We start from the raw sequence: 24,347 nt of genomic DNA on the forward strand, positions 1-24,347 counted from the left end.
ACCATTAACTAACATTTTGCTTAAAAAATGGTATGATAAAGATTAATATTAAATTAGAGTGGTATCTTGTGGAATTTTAAAATAACAGTGGTACCAAATGGAAAAGCTAAAAATTCAATGGTACCAAATGGAATATCCCAAAAATATTTCTTAGTTGTGGCTATATTTTAAATTAAGCTATTTATTAATTGTAGAAATATTTTAATTAAGCTATCTATTAGTTGTAGCTATTCATGCATATTGCAAGTGACAATTAGGAGCATAAAAATGAAAAGGCATTAGTTAGTAGAACCATGGACAAAGAATAGAGGAGGAGTGAAATATGTTAGAGCATGTCCACTCATGCCCAAAAAACATGTCATCCCTCTTTCATCAACTTTCTCTCTTATTTTACAAAAATTAGTCATATTTTATGACTCATTTTGACAATTGCACCCCACTCATGATCCAAAAAAAAAGAACATCATCCTTCTCTCTCCTATCTTTTACTATACCCCAAACTATTAATTTATCACAATACTTAATATATAAAATTCAACACTTAGTAAAAATTTATTTTAAAAATAAAGTAATTAATAATAATTATTGTAAGAAGTTCAACTATTAATAATAATTCAATTATATAAAATACGAAAATTGATGAATATAATTTTTGACTCACTTTAATTGTCTTCAATAATAATTTCTACAAGAATAAAAGCTTCCAAAGATAAATATTCAAGTACGTATAATGTAGAGGGAGAAAATAATTAATTTTGAAGTGTGTCAAAATATAACAAAATGGATGTCTATTTATAGTGTTAAATTTAGAAACAATATGAAACGGGCAGGAGTGACCCAAATAAGGAGGAGGAGAAATTTGGTCCACTTTATAAGCCCAAAGGAGGTTCCATACTAAAACCAATTGGTAATAGTAGGAGTAACTCCTCTACCTTATAAAGTGTAACATTCTCTCCTCTTTCTCCAATGTGGGACACTCACAAGTGGGCTTTCAATGGGTTTCAACACACCTCCTCACTTGTGAGTGTTCTTAGAAATTCAAAGCTACCTAGAAAGGTCATAGCAAGAATCCTCTTAGGGGCTGGACAGAGACCCGCAACCTGGGCTCTGATACCATGTTAAAGTTAGAAACAATACGAAACGGGCATGGGTGACCCAAACAAGGAGGAGGAGAGATTTGGTCCATTTTGTAAGCCCAAAGGAGGTTCCATACTAAAACCAATTGGTAATAGTAAGAATAACTCATCTACCTTATAAAGTGTAACACTCTCTCCTCTTTCTCCAATGTGGGACACTCACAAGCGGGTTTCAATGGGTTTCAACATATAGATCTCAAAAAAATATAAATTTTTATTTGTATTTTTAAAGTTATTCAGATTACAAAATCTGAATAACAAAAATAACAGTTGGAACTGAAGATGCACGTGTCAGCGTGTGGTTCTCTGGGCGCGCTACCCATACTAATGCGCGTCTGACACGTCAGATTTTCCCGTTAATGTTTTTGTTTAGCAGCAGCATGCGTGGCACACGCGAATTGGCTCTCCAATTTTTTGTACCTCAAAACTCAACGTTTTGAGTTTAGGCAGCCAAATTTGATACGTTTTTTGTGGGTTATTTCCTTCTCCTTTTACATGACTTAATCCATGTTCTGGGTCATAAGATGCCCAAGCATGGATTGAGTCATTTATGACCCAATGCAAAACATGAAAAAACCATGGATGGAATGCTAAGTGTTTTTTTACCTTGGTGGATGACCAATTTCATGACCAATTCCACCAAATTTCATGGTCAATTCTACCATGAGTGGACATGCTCTTATATTTCTGGATGGATACCTTAGTAAGGTAATAATTTTAAAAAAAAAATTCATAATTTAACCTACTCATAACCAATTTCTAATATCAAAATGTTCCTCCCCTCAGCTTTAAAAAGAACTTTTGAGGCCCAATCAACTATTTCAAACCTTTCTTAACCAAACATTCAAATTAGAGAATTAACTAGTCAAATCCTTTAATATGAACTCAAATCTCTAATTTTGCCTCAATTTCTTAACCAAACAGGGCCACCAGAAAAGTTCATATTAGAAGTACAGTTAAAAGATAGAACTAATATGGGAGAAAGGGAGAAAGAACAATCCAAGGTTGTAGACTTGTAGTTCCTTTCTTTCTAATATCACAATCACACAACATTATCTACAACTATCTCAGTGTTAGATGACCCACAGTTAAACAAAACTGATATCCAACCTTTTCAAAGCCTCCCCATCCCTACCCAAAAGAAAAAGGGGGAAAAAGGAAGCCGAGAACTAATCCATGCATAGGGAATGACTGATGTACATACGCTCAGCAAACCTTGCAACTCTTTCGGCAATGTCCCTTTGATGTTTCGTCGCCTACCATATACGAAGGATTCTTTTTACACTCGCCTGCTCGTGCCCACTGAGAGCAGTTCACATTTTCATCTACGCACCCTCCAGAAGATGTATCTACCATGGATCTATCAAAAGATCGTACATGAATCCATTTTGTTGCAGACCACTTCTCACCTTCAATGACAGGGCAGCTACCATGCAAGCTCAGTGAATCAGTAGTTGCATCAGGATGAAGACTGAAAAACAACAACGCATCACCCTTATAGGGTCTCACTGCAAGCAATGACACATAAAATTGTAAGTTAATAGTGACTAGGACAAGATGATAAGATTGTGAAAGAAGTGTTAAATATGTAAATGTCCTGGGCCTTTATTAATAAAAACCTACAACCATAGATCCAGATTTCACATTCAGACTCTTTATATCAACGACCAACAAAATTGGTCATAATAATAATAATAATAATAATAATAATAATAATAATAATAATAATAATAATAATAATAATAATAATAATAATAATAATAATAATAATAATATAATAATAATAATAATAATATAATAATAATAATAATAATAATAATAAAATAATAATATAATAATAAATATAATAATAATAATAATAATATAATAATAATAATAATAATATAATAATAATAATAATAATAATAATAATAATAATAATAATAATAATAATAATAATAATAATAATAATAATAAAAAAGGGAAGCTTTGGGGATTAGTAAGAAAAAGAGAGATTGAGAGAAAGGATGAGATTAGAGGGATGGCCAGAAAATTTTGGTCATCACCAAGACCCCATCCTTTTGGGTCATACTACTCTTGCCTCCTTTTCTACTTTGTATCCTCTCACTAATACCCAAATGGGACTAGTTCCATGATCAATGGGGTGGCAACATTCCTTAGCATCCACATAATTGCTCTTAAAGACATAAATGGAGATCCCGAACTTTGGTAAAGCTTACTTGTACATGAGCAGTGAGGTACAATCATACTCGTGAATAACTCTTTTGTTTTTTTGTTTTTTTTTCTGCCGGGGGGAGGGGGAGCAACAGAAGAGTCATGATATCATGACTATTGGACACAATACAAAAAGCAGCAATACTACATATATCAACTGAAAGTAGTCAAATTAGAAAAAGACCCAAAAAAAAAAAAAAAAACAGATGCTCGCAGATTGGTGAATTCATACTCGAGGAAGACATAGAAATGGTGTACAGATAAAGACAATCAGGCATCTTAGGGGATATCCATGCTTGACATTTAGCTGTTTTTGTAAAATAATGCAACACTTCTTACCTGCATAGCCACCTTTAGCACAATCAGACCAGCTGTCATTTTTTGGTTGCTGCAGTTTTCCCTGGACAAAACATCTAATTAGACAAAACTTGAGCAAAAAGCATGAAGGTCATGTAGCTGAAAGCAGTTACCTCTGAATTTGGGAAGATAGTTTCTCCGCCCTTTTCAACATTCGACAAATACATGAGAACAGTGGCAATCCGGTGACCACCAAGCTGCTGATTCACCTTATCATGGAAGTAATCAAAATGGGGTTCATACTTTTGACCAAGCTCATATCGAAGAACTTGCATAGCCTCACCATTTTCTGAACAATGATGATAATGTGATTATGCAGCAAAATTAAAAGTAAGCAGAACAATTATGGATGACAGAGAGCAATATTCACCTGGTGGAAGGAAACTCCAGGCAGCAATTCTTCCCTCAATCCTAGCGACCACGTCGTCCTTTAGAGGCAAAACACAAGGTGAACTATAAGCCTTTCGGGTTTAAAAAATATATATCGATGTTAAAGTGACATGAATTAATGACAGTTTTTCGAACACAATAGATTATGCACACCGCAATCTTTTTAAGCATTTTCTACATATTCACACGTGTTGATTTTGACCAGATAGGGATTTGTCCCCCAATAAATGAAAATCTTTTACATCTATTTGAAAGCTATCAGGCAAAAGCTTAGGCCAAGTCCTGTCATGATAGACATATAAATTTATTATAATTAGGGAACTTTGTCTGGAAATACCTTATAGAACACTTATTCTGTGAGGAACTGAGGAAGTACCTTCTAAAAAACTTTAATAATGAACATTTTTTCAGAGGTCCCTTATTACCATTTTCGAGTGGAAAAATTTAAAATTCTTATCACCTGACTTTCTGTCCCTCCAAAAGTTGTTCACTGTAGTCATTCACCTCCCTTTTCATCATCTTTTCTCCATCACTGTACCATATAGTCCCCAATCTTCTCTGAAAACCTAATTCTCTTCTCTCTTTTCATCCTCATCAAGAACATCAGACAAAAGTAAGCAACACATGTTTGTGACGTTACCTCTTCCACCACTTTACCTAACGGATGCAAGTGTGGAGTTCTTATTAGAATATTGAGGTCCTGGAGCAGGAAGCTCATTGCATGTAATTTACGTGATCGTTGATTTAAGGAGGAACTGATGCAAACTACTGTTGATGAAAGCTTTGTTGATTGGCAAAGGGATACTAATCCATTAGTAATGGTGAAGAAGGTGATTTTTAATGAAGTTGGTAGACTGACAAAGGAAACAGCTAAGCATGAAGATAAGAACAGAATCTTCAGAGTTGAGAACCCATATAAACAAGCTGACAGTGAAGTGATCGAAGAAGCGAGTTGGTGAAGGAAGCAAGGGCGCCTCTTTGGATTGTTTGAACAAAAGTATATTAATCACTCCACCAACCTGTTAACTTTACAAGGCACCCAAAGAAATCCTAGTTTTTCATTAGTTGCTTGAACGATTCCACTACAAGAATCTTAAGCAAATTGGATCTTTATATCCTCCCTTTTGATATCCACGACAAGCGAACAAGATGATAAGTGGACAGAGGTAGGGTTTAATAGCTATGTGTAGTTGTTAGTGAAAGTAAATGTAGAATTTCCAAAATAAAGTAATGGGACGTAAGTTGGACGAAATGACAACAAAGAAAAGCTTTAAAGGGAAAGAAAATCAACTAAGCAGAAGTCTTTTTCCATGGGAAAATTGTGATAAGGTATCACCAGGTAAATTATGCATCATATAAAGCCTATAGGGTATTCCTCGATGAATTACCTCTATAGATATTTTCCTGATGCTCACCAGCAACCCAGCAAGATCGAACATATCATAAACAAAAAAAAATTCTCAGATACTTTAGTTACATGAAAATTTTGAGATGTTTCACGAGCTAAAGCAAGCTTATCCTAAACCTTCCATCGCTTTTGTTATATACTTATAGCATCACCTCCTATTTTGCTGTCCCAATTGATTGCCAAACTTAGTCAAAGACAACGTCTACAAGGAAGTATGAGTTACTATGCTAATCCACCATTGCTTAACTCCCTACTACTCCACACTTCTAGCTCTTACATCCAACAAAAGTCGGTAATGGGGACAAGTGCCCTGGAGTGAACGACATGGAGATGGAAACGAACACAATACATGGCAAAGTCCCATCTCCTTCAGACTCTTCTTTGTTCTCTACTTCTCTGTCAAGTTCTCGTCGCTCCCAAGAACCCAAAGCGTCAGCAAAGAAGAGAAGTGGGAGTCAACTAGGTTTGAGTAAACACCTTCTCGATATGGAATTCATTTCTTTCTCTCTTCTCTCTAAATTTTGTTCCCTCCATTAAAAATTCAATTTCATAGCTTATTTCTCTATCATCTTCCAATTCTTTTCTTTTTTCTCCATCAAGAATCCAATCAAATTCTTTGAAGATCGTGAAATGACCAAGATGGGACATTGGTAGAGATGCATTTTATCCTTTGGAGGATGTAATAATTTCTGAGTTCAGAACTCTCACTTGATTAGACAAAATTGGAGCGCAAGTTGATCTCCGAGAGTGTTGACAATGAAATGATGTACTATATCTACTAGTTACTTTGGGCATTGAACTGAGTTGTTGCTAGTTCAAAGAACTAGATGTTAATGATTTTTTTTTGCTTTTAATATGCACAATTGAGTTTGAACATTTATAAGTATCTATAATTTCAGCCTGATTATTAGAGTATTTTGAATTTTATCATGTCCTTCAGTGCTACTTGTTTTATACTTGGAGGGCAACTAGATGCATTTTATACTTGTTTTGAGAATTTCCTCAGCAAGGTGCTCCATAGCTTTTACTTGGGGGCAGAGCCATACAGAGACTAGCACATTGCTAAATGATTCGCTCAATTCATGATTCTAGATTTTGATGAGAGCATCTACACTATCAAAAACTTTATCCAAGAGGATATTGAAAGCTGCAAACAACCAAATTGAACCAACATAACCAAGGAAACAACTCTTGCCTTTCTCTGACCAGCATGAGCTTCATTCATCATTGTTTTGAGTTGATATGCTGATATGCATTGTAACAAGCATGTCACATTTATGGCTTTCCCTCTAGCATTCCTTTTGATATAGGTTTCGTGCTTTCCTTTGTGCTTCTCTGTAAAGTTTTCTTTCCATTATACCGTGAATTATTATTTTTTTGCTGCAGAATCTCTCAAGACTCAAAAATGCGATCACCGATATGCCAAGCACATATGCAATTCACAACGAATCTTCAAAAGACTTGTAAAGAACGAGTTGGATCTTCTGTAAGTCTATTTAAGTATTTATAGTCTTCAAGCTGCACAACAAGATGTCAAATCCAGCCAATCGCACAATAACTGTTTGATGTGCAGCTCACTTACAGAATTTCAAAATGTTCTTTTCACAACTCTTTTTTAGTAACTAGTATGTCCCAAACTCATGAAAAATTTAGTTACTGATAATCTATTTTCACCGACAAATATAGCTTCAACACTACACAATAGGACCATCAGATAATGACTAATTTATGCATGCTAGTTTTGTCGTCAATCACAGTCATCATGCTGAAAGTCATCTTGCGTATATTGGCGGCGACGGAAGCCGAACCTAATGGAATGCCGGAAAGAAAATATTAACAAGCGCCACAAAGCGAACCTAACTTGGTTGCAGCCCTAATTCTAATGGCTTTGCATTAAAGATTGTCACATGTGCAAATCCATATGAAAGAGACAAAAAGAAGCTTCCTCAGGATCTCAGGGATGGTGTTCATTCTTATCTTGGACATGAGGGGCACAAAGCAAACATAACTTGGCAGCAACCCTGAGGCTACCTAATGACTTCACATTGAAGATGACGTGTGACTCCCAAACGAAACAGATAAAAACAAGCTTCCTCGGGGTGTTAATGCGGCCACTTTAACAATGATAGGAAGGATAATATCAACAATGATCAAGACAATGGCAGAACAATGGTCTTGAAGACGGCAACAACTCTAATCAGGAGGATGGCAAAAAAATTATGTGCATCTGCACAACAATGACGAATGAAGCTGACATTGATGAAGGAAATTTCATGATGAATAGGGCTGACCATGAACATAATAGTTCGAATTTTGAACTTCTAAAAGTATGGCACATCTTGAGTTATTTGAAACAAGCCAAGTTTGAAACGACTATTATAGTTGAACTTTGAATGAGCAAAATTTGATATCAGTTAAATTCGACTCATGGACTCTTGAACTCTAAGACAAATGATACATATGTTTCAAATATTATGTTATAGATCCTTTACTCTATATAGCAAACGTTTCATATGATTATAGAGCTATAGAGTTATAATAACTTTTCACACGGCTTCGATGAGTTGAAGATTACCGTCAATCCAAAGAGCAACAACAAAAGCTTATCAAATGTTCTGTTTGAATGTTGTTTCTCATGCCAGCTTTGTATCAAACTGCTCTAGCTTGAGTCAGATAGACTCTATCTAGATAAAGCCGAGCTCTGCCACATTTCACCTCAGCTCAGCTCGTGTATAACATGTTAAATGTTCGAATGGTGGAGAACAAGAGAATCATTATCCTTATAACTAGTTCTAAACTTAAAGTATCTCTAATTGACATTGCTCACAAGTCACAACCTTAAAAACTTAACAAACAATTTCTCTCAAACTCAGCATAATAAAAATAATTAACATGAAATAAAGTAGGAGATAATATGCACATAAATACAAACCTGACTCTTCTTAAGAAACATGCCAGAACTAGTCCGAACTTCACTGGGTATACTCTCACCAGAATCATTATCAGCCACCATTGACTTCTCCAATTTATCCTTAGCCTAAAATAAATTCAAAACAACATGCCTCAATTCAAAAACTAAAAGCAATAAAAAGAAATCACAAATTAATTTTTTCTTTAACCCTAACCAATTTAATAAGATGATCACATTCTTCTTCGCTCAAAAATCCCTTGTACAAAAACGCCCTAAAAATTTCAGCAAAAATCACAGTCAAGAACACGCCATTAAAGCATTCAAATAAAGGAGGAGAGAGAAAGACAAAGAAAACCTTGGATGCCATGAGAGCTGAGTAACACGAGTAGGATCAACTCCGAAAGAAGAAGTAACAGTCTCACTCTTCAATCTAAGCACGGATTCTCGACGCCTGTAAACAAGATTTTAAAGGCGCAAAATGATCAAAATTACGGTACATTGTGAAATTCGTTGCAGAAATTTACAGAAAAGAGGAGAGAGAAACCTACTTGTTGCCGAGCCATCCGCCATGGGAAGGGTTAGGGAAGAGCAAGAGTAAAGAGGAGAGAGAAAATGTGAGAAAAATGCGAAATTCCATCATCAAATTTTTTTCTTCTTCCCCAAATGAAGAATTGATGATAATGTGTAATGTGTTATGTGCGTAGTTTGTTGTAAGGGAGAAAGATGGTGATGTGTGATTGTGTGTGGATTTATTGCACGTTATTGAGGATCCCACTGGATTGAAATTTGAGTGAATGGAATTGAAGGAAAGAGTGGAATTGTGAGAGAAACAGACAAAAGGACACCCACAGAATTTAATTTTGACTCTTCAAATCTGGAATTATTCAACTTCGAAATCAATTTTTCACTCGTTTGGAAGGTTCATTTTCTGTGAAGTTAATGCCAAATTGCCAACTTTGACCTCACGTATTTTATTTATTTATTTATTCGACTTCACGTATTAGTTACTCCATTAGTGACTAGATCACCTCTATTTATCTCTATTATATAAGCCAAGGGAGGAGGTGTGGTGTCCTTTTTTGAATTGACTAAAATACCCTTAATGATCTAATTAATGGAATGAAAAAAATTACAAAAGCAAATCATTTAAAAATTCTCATTCCAACTTGCCATTTAAAACAAGTTTAAATTCTCTATTATATAAGCCAAGGGAGGAGGTGTGGTGTCCTCTTTTGAAGTGACTAAAATACCCTTAATGATCTAATTAATGAAATGAAAAAAATTACAAAAGCAAATCATTTAAAAATTCTCATTCCAACTTGCCATTTAAAAAGTTTAAAATGGTATATGCATCAAATACTTCAATCAAAAATTAAATGGACAAAATACTTATACCTTATAAAAAAAGATGGCATACATAACGTGCACATGAAAAGTCTGAACATTCACTACCTTTGATACTCTTTAATTCAGTTAAACCAACTCATTATTTTTGTTCTTTCTGTTGAATATTCATTCACAAAAAATTAATATCAACAATCACTCACAACCTTTTTATTTTTTTACATTAGCGAATTAATATATCTAAATTCATCTAACTGTTGAATTTTTCACATTTAAGTTTAATCATAAATAAAGTACGAATGGAGTATCTAATAGAATAATAAATTTTAAAATTAACGCACGCATCGCGTGCATACAAAGGCTAGTAGCAATTAATAGATGAGCATCTTACACCAGCTTCAAAATGCAAGGCAAGAAGAATGAAACGCACCATTCAACATACAAAAAGTAATTGATTTGACAACCAATGTATATTCCCATTACATCTAGTGTACATGTCGAAAATTCAAAAAGTAACTGATTTGACAGTTACTATTCACCATTTAATAACTGATTTGATGTCAACCGCCATCATTTCCCCTCATATACTGTTCACCACTTATCTCCTTTCCACACTCAACCTCCTTGTACATTCTTGGCTTCGTGGTTGTTCATTAACAAAATCAAAATGTACAATGACAGTCTCCCAGCTGAAAGTAACCCAATTCCTGAAGCTGATGTCAAGTGAGTAATTTGCAATCTTTGTACACTGGGTGTGTTGATGTTTGTTCACTAATGAAATTCAATATGTACAATTACAGTCCCATACCGAAATATGTCAAGTGAGTAATTTCCAATCTTTGTACATTGGGTGTGTTGATGTTTGTTCACTAATGAAATTCAATACAGTCTCATACCGAAATTCAATAAATCACAATGTACACTGATGGTCATTACTTTGATCACTGAAAATCCCCAAATGTACACTCGTATATTATTGTACACCAAACCATATGCATTTGTACATTAAAAGAATTGTTTCAGCAAATAAATGAGAGAGAAAGAGAGTGAATGAGTGAGTGATGAGAGAGAAAGAGCTAGCCCACTTTCAAAAATACTATCAAAAGCCAACCACATGGGTAAGGTGTATGATGCTCATCCTACACCTCGGTATAGGATCTAATTTGCGTATTTATAGAGGTTTGATATAGTTGATTATGCGCTCAAAAAACTCTTTTAGAGGAAACTTAGAAATAATATTTTTACATTAGAAGTTTGGGAACTAATGAACTAAATTATGTTCATATTTGGTAAAAAAAAAAGTTTGGAGAAAATTTAGAGGTTTGAACTCATATAAGTGGTCTTCACTTGTCAATCCTCTGATTTGATTGTCTTGTAAACATATATTTAGTATAGCTGATAGGCCCAAAAAAATTCTTTTTGAATAAGCTAGGGGGATCAATTTTTTGAAATCAAAAGTTTGTGATGAGTGGGCTAAATTACATTTAAATCATAAATTTCTTTAAAGTTACTAGCCTTACTATTGTATCATGTTCTTATTGATCATTTTACACAATTAGGTAGCAATCAACTATCAGTTATTTACCAAATACTTTTATACAAACAACTAAGAAAATCAACTAGTGATATCAGTTATCAGCTAAAATAATCAGCTAACAATTATCAATTATCCGTTGATTGTCAAACAGAGTCTATATCTATGTTCTAAAATCTTGAAAATTATTGCCTATCAAGTTACATCCAGCTATTCAAGTATTACCCTAAACTCAACATGTTTTCACAGCTCCTTATGTCCTATGCGTTTCTACTACTTCTCCATTCTACTTTTTCTTGTGCTATGGAGATTTTCAACTACGAAAAAGGTATAAATCAACATTTTACTTTGCCATTTTGTTTGATAATGTTACGCATCTCATTTTCTTCCATGTTTTTCTTTAAATTTTTTTCTAGGAATCAAGTATCAAATGAAAGTGGACTGGTTTGTTTCCTTTCATAATAATACAAAAAATTAATGCAAGAAATTTTCGAGCATGTAGATTGTAGAGCAATTTAAATTCTTTTTTTTCTTTGACATATAGATACGCATCTCCTTATCTTTATTATGATTTTTAAGTTTTTTTCTTGTAGATCTGATTTCTTTACCTATCATAAGTTTCTATTATTTTTTACTCAACCATTTATTCCTCACGAACACTTGAAAACTATTACAATTATGCTTGTAATATGATTTATTGAAACATTTGCATTATGGTCCTAATTATCACTTCATATTAAGTGCAAGTAGTTGTTGGGCTCGCGCGATTCCCCAGGTAATTTAATAAAACTAGTATTTGGACCCGGACATTGCCCCTGATTGGTATTGTGTTTTTGACTTGATATGCATTTTTTTCCATTCCCACTAAAATATATGAAGAAAAACTCAACATATAGAAACTACTCACTAATCATGGATTCTAAGCAATTAAATATGAAATATATGACTAATTTAGGGCTAAACATGATTAAGAGATAATTAATTTAATAGAAATAACAATTATGAGACTATAAGGATGGAGAACTAATAATAAGGAAGAACAAGAACAACCATGAAAAGATGGAATAAAAACTGAAACTTTGAAATTAAATTGAATAAAAAGTACCTTTGAAGTTGTAGGAATCACAAACTGTGATCTAGCAATCTCAAATCTTTGACAAAACTAATGTGTTTATCTCTCTAGTATGAACCCTAACAATACTCTCTAAACTCTAGAATAATAGCATAAGTTAAAATCAAACAAAAACTCGTTCTTTTAGATGCCTCGAAATTCGATTTATTTTAATTTGCAAAAACGAAAGGTGCGGGCGCACTAATCCTCCTGCCTCAAAACTAAATCAGTCGTCAAATCGTGCAGGCGCACCGTTGTGAGAGTGCGGGCGCACCGTTGTGAAAGCAAATGTACTAGAAATTCGGTCAAAAATGACTGAAAATCTAGCAAAATATCACTATGATCAAGAATGATCAAATGAATGAAATAGAAGGGAAAATGGAGAAGAAATATGGAAGAAATGGAAGAAAGAGGGTCAAAATGAGCTAAAAGAAGTCCACAAGTGCGTTAAAAATGCACGTATCAGACACTCAGGTGGCAGCAAGTATAACAACTTGACAATGGGAAAGGGGAAGGTGACGCAGTCGGAAATTATGGAGAAAAGCAAGCGCTAATCTCAATGAAGAACAAACAGATTTACAAGCGATAAATCTGTAAAAAAACTCCGGAATCCACCAGAAAAGAGTAGGAACTTTGCGATTTCATTAAAAGTCAAAAACTGCCTCCAAACAATGACCTAATAATGTTTAAATACTTAACACAAAACCCTAATACGAAATTAAGGAAATAATAAAATTCGAAAATCATTAAAATGCTTATTTCGGGCCTTAAACGAACTCGGATGGCTTAAAAAGCCTATAGGTCACGGCGTAGCGATGGGTTTGACTCGTTGGTCCGTTCTGCTTCCGAAAAGGTATCACAATAAGCAATCGGACTCCGTAAGCCCGATTAGTGGAAATCATTTCAGGCCCTTTTGTCAAACTTCCTTATCGAACTTATCCGCTAACCTTCCTACGTCAGAAGGGGAGACCTACGAACACGATTGGGTGATGGCGAAGGGGATACACACTTAGACACTAAACAGGAGACGGGGATGGGGTAACACACTAAGACAGGACGATGAATACAGAAGTCGGGGAAGAGGAAGTAAATTACACACGTAACCAGGTGAAGGGAAGGGGAAAACATAAAGTTAACAAATAACACAGGGGGAAAGGGGGAGGGGAAGACTCGACACACAGTAATAACAGGGCGCCCGGGGATGGGAAGGGATATATCTAACAGAGGAGGATTGGGAAGGAGACACAGCTAACAGGGGAGGGGGAGGGGGAGGGGGAGGGGGAGGGGGTGGAAAACTAACCGGGGGAACCGATTAGGGAGGTGGGGACCAACGTAACGGCGGTGAAGGACGCCGCAGAACACTGGGAAGGGGTGAGGGAACGATGGAACAGGGGGACGAAAAGGTGGGGAAGGGGAGACGCGGTAAGGAGATCGACGGGGAAACGGGAGGGGAAGGTAAAGTAGCGTCGAACAAGGGGATAGGCTCGCCGACAACGAGGCTGAGCTGCCAACTCCCGGCGAGCCTAGGATGGTTGCGGCGGGGGTTGTGTTTTGTAGGGTTAGCTTTTGGGAAGATTTTTGTTTTAGATAGAGGATAGGTTATCTTAGAAAGTTTGAAATCTAACACTAAAAAAAAGTGTCTTATTACCTTTCTTTTCTGACCAAAATTAGTTACATTAATAACTAAAATATTACAAGTCGAGCGACCTCACTTCGAAATACAAATTAATACTACTATTTCATACTTTTAGCAATCTGAAACCATCAATTATATAAAATAAACTCAAAGCCTTGAACTTATACAAATAGGAATCTGCCACCTGCCAAGTGACATGCCACAAAAATAACAAAACAAAACATACAAAGACATAAAAAAAAATGCTTTGGTGTTCTTTTTCTTGAAAACCAATTAATCACAACAACAACAACAACACATGCTTTAAACATGTCATACAATACACTTGGTGACTTCACAATGTTATGGAATAATCTTTACTCCTTGTCTTCCATTATCTTTATACACATTCCTATACTTTTCTTTCTTTAAACATAATTATTGGGCAATAGGTAAGAGAATGACGCGAATTTGGCAACACCATATTGCAAACACATCGCTTATTAGGGAACGCTTCCCACCAAAAAAAAGGCCTACTTCCAAAGCGACTTTCATAATAATCACCAGAGGGTTTTCCCTTAAGACACTCCACCAGAGTGTAATCCTTAAGGTCCTTAAGGTCGACCAATAGAGAAGCCCCAAGCCTTATGTCATGTGCTCATAACATATGAGGAGCCCACCAGAAGCGATCCTTATATGCATTTTAAGTCTCATTTAGCTTAGTTTTAGACCATTTAGCTTGCATTTGTGCTTCCATTGATTTTCGGTCTTTTGATGTAATTTCAGGTACTCTATACTCCTATGGAGCAAATGAGATAAAGGCTATGGGACAACCTTTTAAACGATTTATAATGTGCCCAAATTGGATCTGAATTGGAGAAGATACAAACCGCTTTTCTTAGTTGTGCGAAATATGACACTTTTTCACTATTTTGATTATAACTTTTGACATAGAGATTATAAAAAGAGAATCTCAGCTGGGCTGGAAGCTATACTCTAATCAGCTTTCTATAAAAATATATTACATGTGTCAAACGAAGCTCTTGATAGAAAGTTATAGATGTTCGAAGTTGAGCTGCTTGCATTTGTTGTACCAAAACATTTGACATGTCAGTGTTGCTCCTTTTTCCATAAGACAAGAACTTTCTATGCAGCAAGGAATTTGCACACTACATGTTTTCATTATTGACGCATCCGTATTGCTTCAATTTATTCAGGCAAATAGCTTGTTGGTCATAGGAACTTTATGTAACAACAGGCCAACATGTCCATGTTGCCTGTTCTATAACGCAACTTATTTTGTCGGTTCATTTAATTTCGGACACTATAAATACTCTTTTCTTTCTTTTAGTAACGGACTTAGGTTTTATTATCAGACTTTAGATAACTTTTAGAGAGGACTACATTATTTCTAGATCTTGAATTAGGCTACCTTGGATCATCTTATTTCAAGTAAAAAACTAAGTTTTTCTAGTTCTCTCTCTTTATTTATTATCATTTTTATTTTTGTATTTCTTACTTGCTTTGCTGTTTCAATAATGAGTAATTAGTCCTATAATCTAGGGTTAAGTTGAACCCTACCAATGATTGATGCATAAATTTCCCCTTACCCTAATTTAATTTAATTAATTATTCTTACTTGATTATGTAGGCGTGTTTTTATTCGCCTACGCGACGTGAGAGCACATTTGACTACCTCATTGAAGCATTTTATTAAAAACACATTTTATAAGTCACCAACAATTCTTTAAAGGAAAACTCATAAACGTAATTGGACATTTATGAAACTTAGGGACATCTTGAGGATTTATCCAATCTAGATTTTACCACCATAACTTCATTAATGGTCATGAACCAAAAATTGAGTTCTGGTTAAAGGTACGAACATGATCATGAATCACATTGACCTCTACTTAACACAATTCATAGCAAGTTTTATGCAAAAGAATAACCATACAATATGTTAAGCACTCTAAGAAAATATTAGTCTAGGTTGGTTCATTAAACACATAAAAGATTACTTTTTTACGTGCATGTTATTTAACAATCAAATTACTGGGTTCCTAACAAATTGTCTATATTGTGTGATTTAGTGTTAGAACAATTATTTAGGTCTTGATTTTTTTTTTGGCAATTCAAAATTGTTATTGACAACCAAAAAAAGAGTTTACAAGGATAACACTCAAGCCCAGGCTACAAACAGCCAAGAGGCCTACAAAGAGAGACGCACACCCAAAAAAGGGTTAAAACACTAGCAATATTCTTTCTTCCTTAGTACAATTACAAGCAGCTCTAAACAGAATTTCTTTCATTAAAACAGAAGGAGGTACAAGATTGTTATGGAAGATCTTGTTATTCCTTTGAAGCCAAATACCATAGATTGTCTCTGTTAAAACCTTTATATAGACTTTGGCTTGTCTGCTGCTACCATGAGCTCTCCTAGTAGCTTTTTTCACCTCTTCATGGAAAGGAAGAATCTGGAAATGCCACCTGAGCTTAACATGAATCTCCTTCCAAACTGCCACAGAATAACCACACTGAAAATACAGATGCTGCACTGATTCATCTGCTGTATTGCACAGTTTACAAGTAATAGAACAAGGAATCCCCCATTTACTAAGCCTATCTGCAGTAGCCACCCTGTTCTGAAGCACCATCCAAAGCAAGAATTTGCTCTTAGGGCTGGCTGTGTTGTTACACACCATTCTTCTCCATTGAACTTTCTCAAAAGTGCCTAGCATCAGCTTATAAGCCTTTTTAATGCAAAATTTCCCATTATACATAACTGCATTCCGGCCTCCCACAGTTTGTACGAGATCTCTTGATTCAATAATCTTTTTCAGCTGCCATGACATGTTGCTCTTAAGAGCTATAGTATACACATCCGTTCTTCTCATATAATAGGAGTTAATCCACTGCACCCAAAGCTTATCTGCTTTAAAAGCAATAGCCCATAGAAGCTTTAGGATAGCAGCTTTATTCCAGACCTCCATATTTACTAAATTCCAACCCCAGCTGCTCTAGGTTTGTAGAACTGACTCCAAGCAATAGGTGCTTTCTTGGAGTCTAAAGTCTTACGTGTCCACAGGTGCTTCCTACACACTGCCTCCACAACTCTGATAAGCTTCTTAGATAGGGGAAAAATCTGAAACCAATAGTGTTGCATTGTGCTCAACCCACTCCTCACTAACGGTAATCTACCAGCATAAGATAAGGTTTTAGTAACCCAACCTTGAGCTCTCTCTGTAATCTTGTCAATCAAGATTTTGCATTGTGAATAATTCAACTTCTTTGAGGAGAGGGACACCCCCAGATATTTAAAAGGCAGATCTCCAATAGTTAGCTGCACAGCTTCAGCAAGGAGGGTAGCCTCATGAGCACTAACCCCAGCAAGGTAAATATTGCTTTTTTCCAAGCTAGCCTCTAAACCCGAGGCTTGAGAGAATTTGGTGAAAGCAACCATAATCTTAGTGACTGAGCGAACATCAGCACTTGAGAATAACAATAAGTCGTCAGCAAACATTAGACGTGTAAGAGAAAGAGTCTTTCACATTTAGGGTGAAAATTAAAATCAGGGTTGTCTTTCATCAGTTCACCAAGGCATCTACTGAGATATTCCATACAAATTGCAAAAAGGAAAGGGGGGGAGAAGATCCCCCTTCCTGAGACCCTTCTTGGCTTGAAAAGGAGGGGAAGGAATACCATTAAGCAGTATAGAGTAAGAGACTCCCCTCACACAGGCCATAACCCATTTCACAAAGTCATTAGGGAAGCTGAGCTCCAGAAACTGCTACTGAACTGAGTCATAAGCTTTTTTTTATGTCCACTTTGATAACACACCTATGAAGTCTAGTGTAGCCTTTAATCAACTCAGTAGCTAAAAGAATATTATCATTTATAGCTCTTCCTGGGATAAAACCATCTTGAGAGGGATTCACCACCTCACTAATAACTGAGTGTAATATGATTGTAAGGATTTTAGCTATGATCTTATATAACACTGAGCAGCAAGCAATTGGCCTGAAGTCTTTTGCTTGTAATGCATGCGCAATCTTAGGCACCAGAATAATAGCAGTGATGTTAATGGGATGATGAATAAAAGCATAGTGAAAAAAATCTTCAATACCCTCATACACATCATTTTTAATAATCTCCCAACTATTCGTAAAGAATAAAGCATTAAATCCATCAAGTCCAGGTGCTTTATTATCATCAATAATGAAGAGAGCTTGGTCAATTTCAGCATGAGTCACCGGTTGACTAAGCAAAACTCTAGCATCATAGCTCAACTGCCTTCCAGCTAGAGATGAAAATATCCAGTGGATCACCCGACCACCCGCTCCACCCGGTTTATTAAGTGGGTGAAAAACCCGGTTTAAACGGATGATAGCCGGGTGACGGATAACCGGGTGACGGATTCGGGTGATATTTTTTCCATCCGTCACCCGACCCATCACCCGTTTAAAGTTAAATTTTTTTTTTTTTTTTGGGGTCATTTAGTCCACTGTCTAAAGGCCCAAAGACCCCAAACAAAGCAATTAAACTTTAACCTAGGCGCAGCTTCCCTCACTGAGTCTCAACTCTCAACTCAAGCAAGTTCTCAGTTCTCACCATTACCATAGTGCCTGACTGCCGGACTGCTGGACTGCCATAGCTTTACCGGAGGATTCTTCTCAACTCAAGTAAGATTATAAACCCAAATTCAGTTTTTTTTTTTTAAAACTCAAATTTTAATCCTCGTCAAAATTTGTGTTCTCTTCTGATATGCATTTTCTTAAGGGGGAAAATTTGCATTTTCAAAATGGTAGTTCTTAAATATTATTCTTATCTTAATCATTTGTTTGTTTAATAATTTTATATACTAAGTTCCTACTTCCTAACTTATTACTTTTCTAAATATTATTCTTATCTTAATATCATTTGTTTGTTTAATTATTGGCAGGGAGATGAAGATAAAAATATATGATGATTATGTAAGTGATAGACTTCTTGTGGAGGGCTTTGTTCGATGCTGCTGCTACTGTACATGGTTGTGATGTTGTTCTGCTGCTGTTGTGATTATTGGTGGTGTTCTGCTGCTGTGTTGTTGTTATGCTGCTGTACATGGTTGTGATGCTGTGTTGTTGTACTACTCTGCTGTTGTGCTACTGTATTGTTATGTTGCTATTTGCTACTGATTTTATTTTCTGACTTTTATAATGAATTAAGATATTGCCATATGTTGGCTAAACTTTATTTGACTCCTTAATTATTTGATGTTGTTGAATGTTGAACTTTGTATTGGTGTATTTTAATTAATTGAAGTTTGGATTTAGTTATTTGATGTTATTGATATTTTTTATTATTTTGATTTTAACATAGTTCATCCGATTATCACCCGATCCACCCGTTTCACCTGTGGGTGATGGATGGATGGATGGATTCGGGTGGATGTTTGACCGGGTGATGGATGGATCGGGTGGTGTGGATGGAGGCGGGTGATGGATGCGGGTGATGATCCACCCGCCCCGAACCCGATCCATTTCCATCTCTACTTCCAGCTCTAATTGTGTGCAGATCAATACTAGGGAGAGATCCAGCTCTAGTGTCCATGAGCTTTGTATAGAAGTCAATAATTTCAGCCTGAATCTTATCTCTTGTAGTCAACATAACCCCATTAGCAGCCTGCATCATAGTGATATCATTTCTAGCTTTTCTTACTTTGAGAACATTAAAAAAGAATCATGTATTAGAATTAGCTAGTGATGGCCACTGGTGCGGGCTGGGCGGGCTAGACCGTGGACTGTAGCGGGCTGGGCTGAGATTTCACGGCCCAGGACCGGACCATGAAATTCATGGGTTGGGTGGGCTGGTTTGCGGGCTGAAAAGTCTTGGCCCACGTCGGTCTGTTACCGGTTTTCACGGTCCGAGAAGCGGTTCTGGCGGTTCGTAGGTCTATTGGGCTGGACCGGGCTGGCGGGCCGGCATGAGATTTTTTTTTCAAAATTATTTAATCATCGAAATTATTCATTGTTGTTATATAAAATCTTTAAAATGAATAAAAATATATACAATTATCAAAATTAAAGAATAATTTCATTATTTTAAAATTTGATTGAATTATAATATATGCAATTTGATTAAAATATATACAATTTGATTAAAATATACACAATGGGTTGGGTTGGACCGGTTTCGTGGTCCGGGCTGGGCGGTTTTAGTAGCGGGCTTTAGTGGGCTGGGCTCAAGAAATCTGGCCCACAGCCCACCCACCAATTTCAAGGTTCGAGCTGGGCTGGACCGGGCTTTTTGCAAGTCCGACCCACACGGCCCACGAGGTGGGCTGAGTTGGATGGGCTGGATTGGCCCGCACTGTTGGCCATCTCTAGAATTAGCCATAGTAAGCCAACTAATTCTAGATTTTTGTCTCAATATGTTTTCTTCAATGCCTGACCAATACCTCAACTTACTCACCAAATCTTTCTCCTCCAGATGGAGCTCCACATCACCACAGTTAACCATCCTTGATTGCACATTAGCAAGTTGAGCTCTAAACTCCTCAACTTTTATATGAGCCTGAGAGTAGTGAGCACTAGGGGAAAAAACAGAAAGGGCTGCGCAGGAAGGGCTGCGCTTTTAGGAAAAGCGCAGCCCTACTAGTGAAGGGCTGCGCTTTTTTAAAAAAGCGCAGCCCTTCCTAAAAAAATTTGAAATAAAAAAGTTCGCGGGCTTCAAATATTAAGCGGGATTCGTCAAATATATCCCTCATTCTTCTCTCTCCTCTCTCACGTCCCTCATTATTCCTTTTCCTCCTTCTCTCACGTCCCTCCTCCCTCTCCTCCTTCTCTCTCAAAAATCCCAGAAATGTTGCGACAAAAAGCTGAAATGATTTGCACGAATCATGCCGACGGAGTCCGATTGCCTATTGTGATACCTTTTCGGAAGCGGAACGACCAACGAGTCAAACTCACTCTATGCTGTGATGTTTAGGCTTTTTAAGCCATTGAGTTCGTTTAAGCCTCCAAATAGCCATTTTAAGTTTTTCCGAATTTTTTTTTTCCTTAATTATGTATTAGAGTTTTGTTTTATGTATTTAAACATTATTAGGTTAATGTTTGGAGGTCTTGTATACTTCTCTTTGTATACATCTCTTTGTTTTGATTAATGTTCTTGTATACTTCTCTTTGTTTTGATTAATGTTCTTGTATACTTCTCTTTGTTTTGATTAATATTCTTGTATACTTCTCTTTGTTTTGATTAATGTTCTTGTATTTTCATCTTTGTTCTGATTAATGTTCTTGTATTTTCAGATCTATAATTTCTTCTCTTCTGTATATTAGTTTTTGTTCCTTTTTTCATTTTCGTTTCGTTCTTTTTTTTTTTGTGTTTTGGGTTTATTATTTTCATTTTCGTTTCGTTTCGTTTCTCTTCTCTTCTGTTTAATTTCAGAAAATGTGAGATTATGAGTAAAAAAATGTCGAATTTTTTTTTTTTTGGTAGGAAGGGCTGCGCTTTTTAGGTTAAAGCGCAGCCCTTCGTTGTGAAGGGCTGCGCTTTTCTAGCGCAGCCCTACTTAAAAAGTGAAGGGCTGCTACTGAAAGGGATGCTGTCAAAAAGCGCAGCCCTACATGCCTTTTTCAACGCAGCCCTTCTTCATTTTTCCACTAGTGGAGTGTTGTGAATTCTTTTCAAAGCCTCTTTCACTGCCTTTAATTTCAGCCAGACACTCTTAAGCTTGTGAGTATCACCTGTAGACAACCAAGCTTCTCTCACAGTGGCTAAGAAATTTACATCCTTAGCCAGTATATTGTTAAAACGAAAAGGTCTACCACCTCTCTCATGAATAGTATAGAAGGACACCAACAAAGGAGTATGATCTGAAATCCCCTCAGCAAGGTACTCAACCTTGATATCAGAGAACTTATGCAGTAGTATATCATTAATAAGAGCCCTATCTATCCTGCTAGAGATTCTAGCTTCCCCTGCACTTTATTATTCCATGAGTAATGAGCTCCAGAATAAGGGGCTTCTAACACACCCACCTCCATAAGAAAATTTGAAAAATCCACTGTTTCAGCTTCACTTACAAGAGTCCCAATAATCCTATCAGAGGCCTGAGAAACTGCATTAAAATCACCAATAGTAAGATAAGGGAAAGCAACATTATCCACCATCTCCCTCAAATCCACCCAGAGTTGCCTTCTATTTGCAATAGTATGTAGACCATACACTACAATAAGAGAGAAGAGTTGATTCTGCTCTAAGCTTGCTACTTGCACCATGACACATTGTTCTGTCTTCCTAACCACAGTAACTGAAACTACCCCTGGCTTCCAGCCTATCCAAATCCTGCCCCTAGGAGAGAAACCATAATTATCCTCCCAACTCCAGTTACTACCAAGCTTCTTTTGAACTGTTGAAGCTTTATGATCTCTCACTCTAGTCTCAAAGAGAGCACAGAAATCCACCCCATGATGCTGCAGAAACACCTTAGTTTCTTTTATTTTAATAGGGTCATTAAGACATCTTACATTCCAAGCAACCATCTTCATCATGACAAATAGGGGTTAGGACCCCTAGCACCCCCAGGTCTGCCTGGATCTTGAGAAAATGACACCACCCTAGCTAAATGAAAAGAGACTTGTTTGCCTTTAGATTTTCTAGTAACCACCTTCCAAGGCTCCTCTTCCTCTCCCCCCTGGTTAGGTTCAGGAGTGTTTACTGGAGTGGTCTCAGTAATACTTAGCTCTACTTCCTTAGCAGGTTCACCAGTAGGACTGGGATCTACTACTAAGGGAGGAGCACCAATATTAGCAGTGACTTCAACACCTGAGGTGTGAGGAGGAGCTGTGCTCTTAGGAACCCATTTTTGCACTTGTTTCACAGGCTTCTTAGCCAAACTTTGAGCACAGTAATGTCCAATAAGCTGACATTTATTGCAGTAAGCAGGAAGCCAGTCATAGATAACTTTTTGGGAGAACACCCTACCACTAGGATCCTCTATATTCAACCCTTTAGGAATCTCCTTAGTAACATCCATCTCTATCAGAATCCGAGCAAATGACACTCTAAAAATCTTAGTAGTGCATTCATCAGCATATATATGCACCCCCAGCAAGCTCCCTATCCTGCTAAGTGAATCATCACTCCAGCAGTTGAGAGGTAGGTTAGGCAGCCTAACCCATATTGGAATCACCTTCAACACCTCTTTGTGAAAATCAAAACTAGATGTCCATGGTTTAACAATTATGGGTTTGCCATAAAACAAGTGTGGCCCAGCATAGATGATAGAATCTCTATCCTCTTGACAACCAAACTTGACAATGAAATACCCTGCTTCATGTTTATACAATGTTGGCTCAATACTCACACTCCACTGGGATTTCAGATAAGCAGTCATAACATTAATAGTGGGGTTTTGGCCTACTACATACATGATTAAAGCATTAACCCATTGTTCACTTAATAGGTCAATCGCTTTTTTTATCCAGTTTAGCAGTAGGCTTACCATCAACCACAACAGGAGCAATAAAATTTAACCCCATACCTTTCTCGCCCATACGGTTTTGGCCAGTGAAACCCATTGTTCACTTTTTCCGGCCCATAAAGCTCAGGGCACACGATAGACAAATCACCTTATCCTACGCCTGGAGTTTTTAATATTTAGGTCTTGATTAATAATAATAAAGGTGGAAAACATTGTAATCAAGCACAAAAAAAATAGTGTACGTGAAAAAGAAATAAAAAGATTGCAAGGAGTTAGTATAATACACAACTATTTACAATTGCAGAAATACCTTAACGATCTAAATCATGAATAGAATGTTAGTAACTTCAGTAAAATAATAATAAGAATAAAGAAAAAAAGAGTTAAGCAAACATTAAGGACCCCAAGTTTGTTTTTTTTCACCCTTTGAGACCTGTCCTTTTTTTATGCACCATTTGGGACCAGGGTTGGAAAATCCGGTAACCTAATCACACTTTAACCACACCGGAGGTATAATAATAATAATAATAATAATAATAATAATAATAATAATAATAATAATAATAATAATAATAATAATAATAATAATAATAATAATAATAATAATAATAATAATAATAATAATAATAATAAAGCACTAAATATTCCGTAAAATCCAAAAAAGTAATTGTTACTTCATCAACTGCATAAATACATGGGTTCCGTGGAACATGGAACAAATGAACCAGTTTTCTTCATCCAAAAAAAGCAAAAACACCATGTTTATTCTTCCCAAAAAAAACTGTATAATCTAAAACCCAAAAACACAATTCAGTTCAGGAACTCCATTGCAGCATCTCTTAGTATTGGCAGTCCTGTAGT

The 24,347-nt window shown here is 36.2% G+C and overlaps 2 protein-coding genes across 2 annotated transcripts; both read right to left on the minus strand.

The window, feature by feature from the left end:
* Positions 1-2,078: 2,078 nt before the first annotated feature.
* On the minus strand, positions 2,079-9,277 carry LOC104887430 (probable prolyl 4-hydroxylase 6). Its single transcript, XM_010672053.4, has 8 exons — positions 8,965-9,277; positions 8,772-8,867; positions 8,631-8,688; positions 8,438-8,542; positions 4,078-4,135; positions 3,821-3,996; positions 3,690-3,750; positions 2,079-2,644 (listed from the first exon to the last, which is right to left on the minus strand). Exons 1-8 carry the CDS (start codon positions 9,054-9,056, stop codon positions 2,343-2,345), a joined length of 948 nt encoding a protein of 315 aa, XP_010670355.1. The 5' UTR covers positions 9,057-9,277; the 3' UTR covers positions 2,079-2,342.
* A 7,741-nt stretch (positions 9,278-17,018) lies between these two features.
* On the minus strand, positions 17,019-22,545 carry LOC125494677 (uncharacterized). The gene is made up of 6 exons (XM_048638363.1): positions 22,042-22,545; positions 21,773-21,904; positions 20,474-20,575; positions 19,534-19,684; positions 17,861-18,320; positions 17,019-17,511 (listed from the first exon to the last, which is right to left on the minus strand). Exons 1-6 carry the CDS (start codon positions 22,543-22,545, stop codon positions 17,019-17,021), a joined length of 1,842 nt encoding a protein of 613 aa, XP_048494320.1.
* Between the last annotated feature and the right edge of the window lie 1,802 nt (positions 22,546-24,347).

Source organism: Beta vulgaris, chromosome 2, assembly GCF_026745355.1.
Source record: "Beta vulgaris subsp. vulgaris cultivar EL10 chromosome 2, EL10.2, whole genome shotgun sequence".
NCBI classification, from domain to species: Eukaryota; Viridiplantae; Streptophyta; class Magnoliopsida; order Caryophyllales; family Amaranthaceae; genus Beta; species Beta vulgaris.

Excerpts from the sequence above, each read along its gene's own strand:
- LOC125494677 (XM_048638363.1), bottom strand. The coding sequence starts at position 22,545 with ATGGTTGCTTGGAATGTAAGATGTCTTAATGACCCTATTAAAATAAAA. Across the intron at positions 21,905-22,041 it reads TTTCAAATTTTCTTATGGAG|GTTGAGTACCTTGCTGAGGG; the intron begins GTGGGTGTGTTA and ends TCTGATATCAAG. Across the intron at positions 18,321-19,533 it reads TAGAGATGGAAATGGATCGG|CTGGAAGGCAGTTGAGCTAT; the intron begins GTTCGGGGCGGG and ends TTTCATCTCTAG.
- LOC104887430 (XM_010672053.4), bottom strand. The coding sequence starts at position 9,056 with ATGATGGAATTTCGCATTTTTCTCACATTTTCTCTCTCCTCTTTACTC. Across the intron at positions 8,689-8,771 it reads CAGCTCTCATGGCATCCAAG|GGCGTTTTTGTACAAGGGAT; the intron begins GTTTTCTTTGTC and ends TGAAATTTTTAG. Across the intron at positions 2,645-3,689 it reads TGCTAAAGGTGGCTATGCAG|TGAGACCCTATAAGGGTGAT; the intron begins GTAAGAAGTGTT and ends CATTGCTTGCAG.